This window comes from Sceloporus undulatus, chromosome 3 (assembly GCF_019175285.1).
Source record: "Sceloporus undulatus isolate JIND9_A2432 ecotype Alabama chromosome 3, SceUnd_v1.1, whole genome shotgun sequence".
NCBI classification, from domain to species: domain Eukaryota; kingdom Metazoa; phylum Chordata; class Lepidosauria; order Squamata; family Phrynosomatidae; genus Sceloporus; species Sceloporus undulatus.
Window position 1 is genome coordinate 149043063 of NC_056524.1, and position 13571 is coordinate 149056633.

General features: G+C 41.4%; 1 protein-coding gene across 2 annotated transcripts in view; it reads right to left on the reverse strand.

Annotated features, from left to right (window-relative positions):
- MYOZ1 (myozenin 1) overlaps positions 1–12775 on the reverse strand; it is a 44834-nt gene extending 32059 nt beyond the window's left edge. Inside the window, exons 1-2 of one of the 2 annotated variants that reach the window (XM_042456121.1) lie at positions 12584–12775; positions 3232–3324 (exon numbers count right to left, since the gene is read on the reverse strand). In XM_042456121.1, the coding sequence (XP_042312055.1) occupies positions 3232–3307 (76 nt within the window). In that variant the 5' untranslated portion in view covers positions 3308–3324; positions 12584–12775. The remainder of the gene's footprint in view (positions 1–3231; positions 3325–12583) is intronic. The other variant, XM_042456122.1, reaches the window with a different exon arrangement.
- Positions 12776–13571: the final 796 nt, after the last annotated feature.

Sequence of the window (13571 nt, forward strand, 5' to 3'; positions counted from 1 at the left end):
GGGGGTAAAGAGGAAGGGGAGCACTAGATTCAGGTTATAAGAAGAAAAGGCACAACAGGGAGAGAGGAGGATAAATGGAGAAGAATAACCTGGTGGTGCAGTGGTTAAATGCTGGTATTGTGAGTTTGATCCCAGACCACTCTGAGGTCCACTCAGCCTTCCATCATTTTGTAGGTCATTAAAATGAGTACCTGGCTTGTTGGGGTCAATTGGCTTACCCATTGTAAACCACTTAGGGTTTACAGTTCACTGATAAGTGGTATAGAAATGTATTTCCTATTGCTATTGCTAAAATTGAGATTGAGAGAAGCTGAGGGCTAGAGGGAAGGAGAATGGAGCAGGAGCAGGATTATGGAAACTACCTCCAGTCAGGCCCAAGGTGGAGGAGGAAGAGGAGGAGGTGTTGGCAGCTAGGAGGATATTCTACCTCAACTGGGAATACATCCAGGGAAGGGAAGTCCTTACAGTGGAAAAACTGAACTGAGCAACATGCCGTTGCTTTCAGTTAGCCCTGAGGCAACAACATTCATATTCATGACATTTATCAACTCTGTGCATCAAGTAGCTCTGTTAAATTTTCAGCACTTCCAAACTTTTCTTCCATTCACTCTGGTACATCACTCTTATATCCAGCAACACATCACCAACAATTGCAAACAGTTCTCTCTCAGTTGACTAAAACAAACAAACAAACAACCATTTGGATTACATCAACAAAATAAGCAATGTTTTAGAGAAACAATAATGTTTGCAAGAGCATTGAAGTAGCCCTAAGACTAAAATTACTGTATGCTATCCTGTTGTCCTCAGTACATTGTCTGATGGGGTGGAGATTTTAACCAAGACCATGTCCACTCCAAGATTTGCAGGTAAAATTGCTTCTATCTACCCTAATTTAGATACTACATTTTTAAGATTAATGCAGCTAAGACATCACCCGTTGTAACTGTTGTTGTTTTTTTTAATTTGTGCAACCTGAGGATGTCGACAAACTAATTGGAGACCATCTGTGTGTGCCCCGGATCCTTGTGTATCCTTTCTCCTGAAATCGGCCAAAAGCTGGGCCTGAAATCAGTGCTTCCCAGAAGGATTGTTCACACTTTATATCCAACACAAATACAGTCTCTCTCTCTCTCTCTCTCTCTCTCTCTCAATCTCTCTCTCTCTCAATCTCTCTCTCTCTCTCTGTGTGTATACATACAGACTTTTTAAATCTATACACTGCATTACTTATTCATGAGAGCCAATATGGTGTAGTGGTTTGAATGCTGAATTAGGACTCTGAGAGACTAGAGTCTGAATTTCTACTCAGCCATAGAAACCTACTGGATGGCCCTGGGAAAGTCACACCCTCTTAGCTTCAGAGGAAAGCAATTGTATACTGCCTCTGAACAAATGTTTCCAAGAAAACCCCATCTTAGGGTCGTTATAAGTCACAAACGACAGCACGCAACAACACAGTAGTTATTTATACATAAAATACACTAACAGTATGCAGATTGCTGATTAGTACACTTGTGCAGTTGTTCTGTGATGCTTGCACAGGACTGTCCTCTCGGCGGAAAAAGATACTAGTTCTACCTAAACGATTATAAATATAATAGTTTAATTGTGTGGATTTTTATGTTATTTTCACTGCTCACCAAAATCTATGTTATTAAATGCTGGAAATAAAATAAAACGTTAAGAAGTGGGAGAAAGGTGGGATATAAATTAAATAGGAAAATTAAATACTGTAAATAAAAAATAAATGAAATATACCTTTGTTATGGTTTGGTCTGGGGATGCATAGTATGGTGCTGGGTCTTTTATTGGAAAGTGCTGTGATACTTAATGCCACCCTTTAGGTCCAAATACAGAGATATTTGGGAGAAGGGACTTCTGGGGGTTGTCTGAATGGAGTGGCAGAGCCCCCCCCCCCCTATGTTTTCATTCATTTGAGGGATTTTTAATGTGATTTTCAAGTACAGTATGTATTTCCTAAAAACCACACAATTTGCTTATAAATGGGAAGAGATTCGGAAGCTTTGGAAGACTGGGTGGGCACACTACAAAGCTGGGAGCCAGATGCTTCCCACAGCCCCAACTCTGCTTGGGAATATGAATAGGCAACAGGTTCCATCATTTCCCTTTGCTTTTCTGCATGAAATCTCTAGGGAAATATTCTCGATTTCGGACTGAGGTGTCCACAATACGCTGATGACATGCAGCTCTTTTTCTAGGAGCATTGTGGAATTTCTTGAACAGTCACCTGGAGGCAGGTTTGGGATTGATTAGGGTGAACAAGCTGAAAATGCATTCAGAAAAGGTGGGGTCAGGGTTACCAGGGGCAAAGAAACAAATTGATCTGGACAGAGATGGAGCTGGTGTTGGATGGGGTTGGTCTCGCCATGAAAGATTACGTTCATGGTAGTTTGTTTGCCCCATTCAGTGACCCTGGTCTAGAAAGCAGGCCAATGGATTTCCAAAGCCACCAAAGTATTGCTTAATACTCCAAGCAATACTAATGTAGTATTTCATCCAAAGTGTTACTATTAATTTGTTACGCAGAAACAGTGATTTAAGGATGGTTTGTGTAAGTTGCCCAATACACAAGTACACTCCTGCATGACCTGGCAATAAGTCAAGGAACCAGATGTTCTAAACATGGCCGCCATTGTCTTTATTTTCTGACTAAGGAAAAATTCTCTATTCTTTTCCAATATTTTCAGGGTCAGTTTTTCAAAATTCAGAAACAATAAGAGTGGGACTGTAATGGCTTCTAAAGTATTGGAATTGTAGCTTCGGCTGTAGTTCTAATTGAAACCAAAGGTTTTACATCAGTAGCAATAAAGGTGCCGGTATTTTTTCCTGAGGGCAGGGCTACCCAGAACTTTTCCCATCACCCTACCCAGATCCCTCTTTTGCTTTAATCTCTATAGCACCATTTTATACAAGCAAACCAAACACAGGAGACAAACTACATGCACCTGGTCATCATGCGGAGTTGGCCATTTGGTCAGTCATCTGGCTCTTTGGACTTCTTGAAAAGCCTGACAGATTTTTCTGTAAAGGCCATGTTTTGCCCACCATCTTCCTCCTCTACATCTATGTCCTTTACCAACTGATATGTACAGTTATCACATTGACTTTCCTCTTCATGAAGAAGAACTTCTGCATCCTCAATATCGCAATCTACAGACAATCCAAGCTTGCTGAGATTAAATATTGGGATAGGAGTTTGTGTCTTACCTTCTTGGGTTAGTTCTAAAATGAGTTTAGTAGGTTTTCTCTTCTTGTGGGGAGCTGGGGTTCCTGCAAGAGGCATGCTGTTCGTGGGTTTTTCTGTATGAGAATGGAATGGTGGAAATGAATTCTAGTTCATGTTAGACACAAAGCTGTTGCCTGCCTTTTTAATTACAAGAGCATGCAAAAGTTCTTTTTGTTCTCTTCCCTTTCTGATATACATAGAACATTTACCAACTAACTTCATCTCTTGGGACAAGAGCATAATCCACATGGAGGCTAATAGAATACTTTTCTTTCTCCCCCAAACAAATACAGCCAAAATAAACTCCAGACATACATAAGAACTAACTATCACACTATATGCAGTTAAAGGCATTTCATTCTCTCTGAATGTTTTGCAGTTTTGATCACTTTCAAAATCTTCCCGCCATCAATAGGAATTGCCTGATTTGTACTCAGCTGCTGAAGACATACAGGATTTGTTGAAATCTACTTGCTGTTGCTGGCATGCAGGAGAATCAGTTCAGTGCAGAGGAATATGTTTGAAGATGTTTGTATCTGGATGCTATGAAAATTTATTTGCTTGGAATTGTTATTGTTTATGTGACGTCAAAGACTTTCATGGCCAACATCCATAGTTTTTTGTGGGTTTTTCGGGCTATGTGGCCATGTTCTAGAAGAGTTTCTTCCTGAAGTTTCGCCAGCATCTGTGGCTGGCATCTTAAGAGAATGTTTTGCCTAGAAAAAGTTGTGTGTGTGTGTACACACACACACACACACACACACAGTGAGCTTGGGAATGCAGGAGTAATTTGCATGTGTATTGTTCTGTTGCTGATGGCAGGTCTCAGGCTGGGAGGCTAATCCTCTTTTGCATTAGCCTCCCAGCCTGAGGCCTGCCATCAGCAATAGAACAATACACATGCAAATTACTCCTGCATTCCCAGGCTCACACAGTATATGTGTGTGTGTATACACACACACACACACACACACACACACACACACACACAACTTTTTCCAGGCAAGCATTCTCTGAAGATGCCAGCCACAGATGCTGGCGAAACTTCAGGAAGAAACTCTTCTGGAACATGGCCACATAGCCCGAAAAACCCACAAAAATGTTATTGTTTATCTTTGGATCCTTGAAATTACTAGCCAAATATTACAGTGGCTTCATACAATTAAAATCAATCATCACACTCGAGTAGTGTTAAAGCAAAATAATAGTGTGACATTGTTGCACAGGATTCAAAGGAAAGTGAGGCCACGAATAGTTACTAGTCATGATGATTATTCTGTACTTCCCTTTTCAGAGGCAGTATGCCTCTCAAGAGCTGTTTATGGAGGACTTTAGTTGAAGGATGCTCTGTTGTGTTCATGCCTAACTTAATTCCCATGAGCAACTGGTTTGTAAACAGAATGCTGGACTAGACAGAATGTGGATCTGATCCAGCATGGCTTTGGGTTTTTAAAAAAAGGAAGAAAAATAATCACAATGAAATTATTACCGAGTTATAGTTATTCCTTCCTGCAATGGAATAATGGTACCTATAACACTTATTTTCAGTACAAGTGTTTAGCTGTAGAATCTGTAAATAGCCTGTTGTATTAAAGAGGGGCTGTTTGTGGTAGAGTCTGTAATCAAACTAAGCTCCACTTTGTTCCCAGGGAAGTGGAGTTTGGCTGGAGAAGGAACTAGTAGCCAGTAGCTTTTCTATATAGCTGCAGTCCCAGGCTCTGGAGCTTGGAAAACAGTGATGTTATTTGTAAGTGTTTGAGTTGGAAGCCCAGTTTTAGTGCCTGCTGAAAACTATTGAACATGGACAGTGAGGGAGCTGCTGCAATAACCTGAAACAGCTGTGGGATGTTTATGTTCTTGTCAGTGGATGTGGGGAGCTTCACCTGCACCAAGTACAAGTTTGTAGCCCTGTTGGAAGAGAAGGTACAGCAGCTGGAGGCCTGGATATGTATACTTTAGCACAGGGGTAGGCAACCGTTTTGAGCCGGGGGCCGGGTTGCTGTCCCTCAGACAACTGGGGGGCCGAAGCCAAAAAATAAATAATTAAATATTTTTTTTAAAAAAATTTTAAATAAATAAATAAACCGGGACAAATGTAGGACAAAATTTTCAAATGGTGGACACTTTTTTAAAAAGTGGAGGACACACGAAAAAATTTGCTGATTTTTTAAAAAAAGGTTAATATAAATGCATGTTTCTGAGGCTTCTATAGACAATTGCCCCTGCGCGCGAGAGGCCAAAGGCCCCGGCGGCAATCGGCGGCAGGACCGGGCTGGGGCCGATCCCAAGGCCTTGCCGGGCCGCATCCAGCCCGCGGGCCGCAGGTTGCCTACCCCTGCTTTAGCATATTAGGGAGCAAGAGGTTTTGGATGGGGAAGTTCTAGAATATTCTGGATGGGGAACACACAGAGGAAGTTTCTGAGGAGGAGTTCAGTTCCTATACAAAGGAGATAGCAAGTAGCAAGTAGATTTCTATACCACTTATCAGTGCATTTAAGCACTCCCTAAGCAGCTTACAATGTGGAAACTAATTGTCCCCAACAAGATGGGCACTAATTTTTGCGACCTTCAGAAGGATGCAAGGCTAAGTGGGCTCTGGAGCCCTTGGGATCGAACTCACAAACTTGTAGCTGCAGTACAGGCGTTTAGCCACTGTGCCTCCAGGGTTCCCTTCAATAGACAGTTGGAGGAATGTGACACACAGAGGTAGGGAAGCCAGGGATCGTTCTGCAGGCTTGCAGCAACAGAACCAATGTGAAGCTCTCTCCCTTATCAGGGATGACGAGTCCTCAGGGAAAGTGCAGGAGATCTTGTTAGAATCAGCACAGGGAATAGCTATTGGTAAGCCTCAGAGGAGGTGTGTAGCGGTCGTGGGGGACAACTTCCTGAGAGGTACAGAATCAGTGGTTTGTGGGCTTGACAAGATCTCAGGAAGTGTTTTGTCTCCCTGGGGAAAAAATCCATGATTTTACAGTGAAGCTGACAGATCTTGTCAAACCTTCTGATTGCTAGTCCTTCCTTTTGGTTCATGTTAGAACCAATGATACTGCAAGGCACAGCCTTCAGAATATCGTAAGGGATTATGAGGCTCTGGGTAGGCAGCTGAAAGGGGTGGATGCACAGGTTGTCATCTCATCTCTTCTCCCAGTTGACGGGCATAGTCCAGGAAGGGAGAGGGAAATAATGGATGTGAATAACTGGCTCCACAGATCAGTGGTTTCACTAGGGCAGGCATCACTCAGTGCAATAACTCATGGTATCTCCTCCACATTGACTTCCTCCCTTACCACTCCCTATGGGAATATTGAGCAATGGTTTTTGTACTACTCATTAATCATAATTCCTGCATATCACTAAAAGTCATCGTAATAGTTGTGATATAAAACAACTAGCAAAATTAAAATTGGACCTTTAAATTACACTATCGTACACACAGCCTCAGTGGATTTACATATGCATAGTTTCATGTGGTTGAAATGAAAATTTTGTAAAAGGTGGTGTTTTTAAAGAAATTTTTAAAAGATTATTTTTTAATTATTTAATTTTTTATAATACTTTAAGTTTGTTTCTGCCAAAAATGAGATGTTTGAGGAGCAGTCCTGTCACTTCCCTACGATGTCACCTGGTGCGCTCTGCATCTCACACTCCTGTAGTGACGTCACTGTCACAGATGGTGCTGCCAAGAATTATTTGGATTCTTGGACCATGGTCTGAGGTTTCAGGAGGGGAGGGACTTTTGGCAAAGGATGTGTTGCACCTTACACCAGTTGGCAGAAATGTTTTTGCCAATAGTTTCAAAATTTGATCAGGAGGGCTTTAAACTGAGTTATGAGGGGGAAGGAGACAGTATTCTAGAGAGCAGGAGTTCATCAAGGGCTGGAGATAATAGCCATAGAGAGAACAAGGCAAATAGTGCAAGGACCCAACATTGGGAGAGAATTTTTTTCACATAGGCAGCAATGGGAGAGGACCCATTGTCTAAGATGTTTCTACTTTAATGCACAGAGCATGGGAAATAAACAAGATGAACTTGAACTCCTAGCACAACAAAGCAAATACAATATAATAGGGCATCACTGAGACGTGGTGGTATGACTCTTATGATTAGAGGGTTATAATCTTTTTAAGAGAAATAGGTCAAACAGGATAGGAAGAGTAGCATTATATGTCAGGGATGTTATATCTATGAAGAGATCCAGGACTTAAATCCTATAAGCGAGGCGGAGAGCATCTGGATAAAAATTAAAAGGAAGGGAAACAATAGGGATGTATGTTATTGTGAGAGTCTATTATAGACCTGGAAGTCAGACTGAGAAATTGAATTATGACTTTCTAGGACAGATGACCACATACTCAGAAAAGAGAGATGTAGCAGTGATGGGTGACTTCAACTATCCTGATATTTGCTGGAAGTCAAACTCAGCCAAGAATTTAAGGTCCAGCAAATCCCTCACTTGCCTGGTAGACAGTTTCATTGTCCAAAAGGTGGGGGAGGCAACAAGGGGATCAGCCATTTTAGATCTGATCCTAACCAACAGTGATGACCTGGTTTATAGGGTAGAAGTGGCAGGATCCTTAGGTGGGAGTGAACATATTCTCCTGGAATTTGTTATACAGTGGAAAGGAGAAGCCAACCATAGTCAGACACTCATTCTAGACTTTAGTAAAGCTGATTTCAGAAAACTTAGGGCTGAAACAGACGGCCCATTTAGTCCCACTTGGTGCTGGCTTGGTGGTGTGGGGTTTACATACGTCGTGCCCCCAAGCCAGACAGGTTTAATGTATACAATGTACACTCTGTTTTATGCACAAAATTATTAAAATATTGTGTAAAACAGTAGCATCACATTAGGGCTGGTGTCACCAGGTCCAGTAACTCATGTTGTCACTCCCCATTGATATCCTCCCATATCACACTGTACAGAATCTATAGTAATGTTGTTGTGTGAATATTACTCCTAAATCCTAATTCTCATATATCATTGAACATAATGGCAATTGTTGTGACATAAACAACTAGTAAAATTAAAATTATACCTTTAAATTACAATATCACACACACAGCCTAAGTGTGTTTACATGTGCATAGTTTGATGCGGCTAAACTGAAAATTTGGTATGAAGTGCTATTTTTAAAGAAAATTTTAAAATAATGTTTAAATGTAAACATTTATATTTTTACATTAAAAAAAACCCACTAAGGCCTCTCTCCTCTACTGACACCATTAGTTTCACTGAGCTTCAGCATTTTAAAGCAATGCAGGTGAACTGCCAAAAGGCAGATTTTGGGAGAGTACTGGTGTCACCCTTTGGCTGTCACCTGGTGCGGTCCATAGTCCCAGCATCCCCTTGTGATGCCCCTGGTATAAAATTACCTTCAGGCTATGCTTATAAGATGTATATGAAACATAAATGAATTTCATGTTTTGACTTTGGTCCCATATCCAAGATATTTCATTATGTACAAAATCCAAAAAGAATCTGAGATCCCAAACACCTCTGGTCCCAAGCATTTTGAATAAAGGAGACTCAACCTATACAGTGGGCCCTTGTTATACGCTGGGGTTTGGTTCCAAGATCCCCTGTGTATAACAAAATCAGTGTATGCTCAAGTCTCATTAAATATAATGACATAGCAAAATGGTGTCCCTTATAAAAAATGGAAAATCAAGGTTTGATATTTGAAATTTATGCTTTTTTTGAACATTTTCAAACCGTGGGTGCTTGAATCAGTGTATAAGAAATCAGTGTATAAGAAGGGCTGACTGTATATAATTTGCAGTTGTGTGCTTTGATAGCATTTTAGTTGTTTAGTTCTGAGTAAATGCTATAAGATTGCACTCTAGGTAGGGATTTTGTTCCTTTAAAAATTTGCTTTTATAACCTTTCATTTCTGCAATGACTTGGAACTTCATATATGGGGCTATATCAGTCTTTTCCTGCTACAACTCCATCGAGTACATTATGGGGAAATGTTTTGGGGAGCAGTGCATTACTACACATAGAAAGCTGAATTACTAAACAGGTTTTAATCTTGGGTCTGCTACACCAGCATGTTGGTTTGAACTCTGGACAGCATGACTCTGGACAGCAGGGTTTGTATCCCCACTTGGTCCATGGAAACTAACTGGATGACCTTGGGCAAGTCACACTCTTTCAGCTTCAAATGAAGGCAAAGCTAAACCCCTCTGAACAAATCTTGCCAAGACATCCTCATGACAGGTTTGCCTTAGGGATGCCAGAAGTCAGAAACGATATGAAAGCATACAACAAAACAACTTCCTCTTGAAAAGGCAAATACAATTTGTCCCAGGAAGGCAGTGATCAGAATTAGCCTCATTTTTACTGTTATTTGTTCACTTGAAAGCACCTCTGAAGGTTTGATCGCAAAACAGATATTGAGGAAAAGAGTCTTTTGAATTATTCTCTTCATTGCAAGTTTATATTTTCTGGTCCATGTTGCAGACTTATCCCTGCAGTCTTTCATTTATGGCTTCTATAAAATGTAATGTCTAGTCCTATTTTTCTTTATGAACAATTTGTTGTTTTGTAGGCCCTTTCTTCCCCATGCAATGCCTTTGTTAACTGTAAAGCCTACTTGAAAAACCAACAACAGCCTCTCACCAATAGACTTAATATGAAGATCTTAAATGTTCTGTCTTGCCTTAGTGGTTCTATGTGGGAATAGGCAGTATTTTTAGAGAAAGCTGCCATGGAGGTTCCAGGCTTCACTTTCTTACCTAACAACCTATATTTAGCATCCAGAACATCTCTCTGACATTTCCTTATGTCATTGGTACCTACAGTTTTACAGGTCCCTTAGCTCTGATCCCTATAAGGCTGCCTAGATATCTGAAGACTCTGGCCAGCTTCAGCTCAGAAGCAATTCTCCTTATAGTCCTTCCAGCCATTGCAAACCAAATGTTCCATATTTTCCATGTCTATGTCCCTTTAGAGAGTATGCCCCCTTCCCCTTCATGGTTGCAAGAGGTTTTAGTACAATATAAAGGAGTATTTCCTCCACTTGAAGTAAGAAAATTACTGCCCAAAATTTAATGAGCCTCAGAAAACATTATGAAACCTTCTCCCATGTTTCTCAGAATTTCATAAATGTATAATGATGTTTAACGTTTTCATTGCCTTTTCCAGCTCAAACATTTTCAGGTTAGTACATTGTATTTTGTCTTTCAACGCTAAGATTTTTGGCACAACAACCTACTTAAAACAATGAAGGTGGATATGGATATATTCAAATATGTTGTACAAGTCAGGTGGGGCAGAGAACACCTGATTCTCATTTTTATCTCCCAAATGCTGATCTTGGCAAGTTGAGGATTATTGATCATATTTGAGGGAAGAAGTTCAGCAGAACAGTTTGCTATTTTGCTATCTGGAGTCAAGGCTAAGGCTGAGAATGATAGCCATTGGGCTTCCAGTTTTACATCCACAATTTTGTTCAAGAGAATTTGCCAAATTTCAGCCACAGCAAAATAGGTTGGATATCTCTGACAAGACGTACAGACAGAATTTAGGCATCCATGAAACTGATTGCTCCTTCTATTTAAAGCAGAAGGAAAAAATCAACTAGCTGGACATCTAAATTCTGTTGTTTCTGCCATCTGTTCTCCAGACTCTGATTAGAAGTACAGAACTACAGGCATTACACTGAGAGGATTTGTGAAATGTATCAATTACAAACAAGATTTTGCTTTCATTATCCTTAGATTTCAAGGGCAAAGGACAGTATTATTCTTGTAAGACAAACACAAAATTTCACAGTAATTTCTCATCCGAGCCCAAGAAGAGTTCAGACTGGGTTAGCGCCCTTCCATTCAAAATTAAACCATTATTATAGTACTTTCATTCTATCTGGAGCAGTTTAAGAGATGGGATATGAAAGCTGACCTTTAGTGTTACCACCTTAGCCAGAGCAAATGAGGTCCTTGCAGTTAAACAAAATGCCTTCTGCTTATATCATTCAAAAGAGAGTCCATGTATATGTTCAGTAAACAGAAAATGTACTGGGGGGGAACAGAGAGAGTACAAACTGAATACAGTAACCACTGTAAAAGTCTATTTTTGAGGGAGGACAATTGTAGAATGCATTACTGATAAATTATTGGTGTCCAGTGCTTCCTTTCTAAGCAAGAAGCCTCTGGTGCAGCAGTGAGATCTGGCATTATACAGTCACGATGTGCATCCATACATTATGTATCCAGAAATCAGGGGTACAACATGGGTCAGTAAAATCCAGTGTGTGAATTAATTCTCAGGAATCTGGACAGCTGCTCTGGATATAGACAAAAGGGATTGAATTGGTTGACCAAACACTGGTAGCACCACACCGTCTGCATGGGAAATAGGTAAGGCTTCTTGCTGTGGTAGTGGGATACATTAGTAGGCAGGAGAATAGTCTTGTGTGAACCCAAGGGGAAGAACTTATTTCTTTTGATACTCAGTATGGCCAAGAAAGAAATGAGAGAGTTGGAAGGTTTCCCAAAAGTCCTGAGCCATACCATAGAAATGCTGACGCTTTCAACACTGGCAGTGAAAATTTTGAGGGGTTCACTTCAAGAAAAGGAGCTCTTGGGGAATCCCTGTAACATGGCATTTCCATGATCTTGCTTTTCTAGCATAGTAAAGGTGCTCCAGTTGACAGTTATCTACAACTGAGAAAGCATTTAGTCACCCTGGGAACAAAAAGGACCCCAGAACCAATTCCAGACAGAAAAACACTTCTTTCTACTCCCTTCGAGTTCTCCCAGGGTCAGACTAGATGCTGTTTAAAAACATAAGCAGCAATGTCTTTTTCTTATTTATTCTGGAGTCATTGCAGGGAAACTAATCTAGGTTGTGCCTCCAGCTCACCAGTTCTTTGCTGTCTCTGTGGCTGCAAGATGAATGAGATCTGGGTGTATCACAATTTTTATTGTTAAAAGCTATCTATTTATATACTGTCCAGCTGATAAACATCAAGATACCCCCCTCCGTTTGGAACTTGGACCACAGTATGTGTGTGTGTGGGGCAAGTCAAAGGGCTAAAGCCACCCAATGTATCTCCTTGAGAGAAAAGCTCAAAAGTGGGATCCCTGTTATTATTCTAGAATAAAGAAAAGCCAGGAGGGGGATTACAGGTGCTCACCATCTCTTTAAGGCATTATCTGTATTGGCCCTCCGCCTGTTTTGCCTTCTTATTTGCTAGCCCACCAACAGGCGACCTGCAGTAGTGCCATGTGGATTCTCTGCAGTTGTTCCTTTCTCCCTTTCAAAGTCCTTTTATTTCTCATTTCTCATTACCATTCCTGACTCACCATCACGACTAGGAGGGACTCACCTTAGGCACACATACACAGGCCACTCCACGGAGCCTCCAGCAGCAAGAATAAGGGTTGGTGTCTCTGGTCCTCCTTTGGGTAGTTTTGCCAGAGGCTCAATAGCTCTTGACCCCCCGACTATCAGGGCCCCCCCACACACTCCCTGCTCAGGGTCTGCACAGCACAAAGTGCTGATGTGGAGTGCTGTGAATTTGACTCTTGGAGACTGCTCACACAGGAATCCTGGAGTTATTAATAGTCAATGGGATCTCGGAGTCCAAGGGTCTCAGATAGCACCAGCACAGAGAAGACTGGGAAGGGGGAAAAGTGCATCTCAGCACTCCTGCAGCAGCTACCTTGACCTGAGGCCAGATGCCAAGAAGAGGTTGGGTCTGTTCTTTATCTCCTCCCTCCAACAGTGTGGACATCTTTGTGTGGACATCTTTGCAACTGGGTAAAGATTGCATAAATTATGTATCCCTGAAATGATCCATGTAAATATATTCTACTCTATGCAATCATGATCATCTAGGTTCCTCATTTTATTATTCTGTCATTTGAGATTGAGCCCCTAATTAGTTTACATGTGAAGGAGAAAGAAAATAAAAAGGAGGAGCGGGGAGAAATGTGGCAGCACCTTTAAGACTAACTAGGGTGCGGGACAGACTGTCCGAAAAGGACGGTCTCCCAGCACCTAACTTTGGTCTGTGGGGAAGCCGCAGCCTCCAGACCGCATGACTTCCCCGCGGACCAAAAAGAACCTGCAAAAATCAGGTTCTTCTTGCGGCACGACATCATAATGGAGCTGCGACGTGTGGATGCTAGGCATCCGTCACGTAATGATGGAGGTGCCCATCTGTACAGGGTGCCGCCATTTTGATGCCCTCGTCACATGTGATGGGCGAGGGGAATCTAGAAGCGGCGCACCTCGCACATGACGAGGGCATCCTATCGCGCCTGTCTGGACCGGGCCTAGATTTTATATTAGTATCTGTATTAGCTTTACAA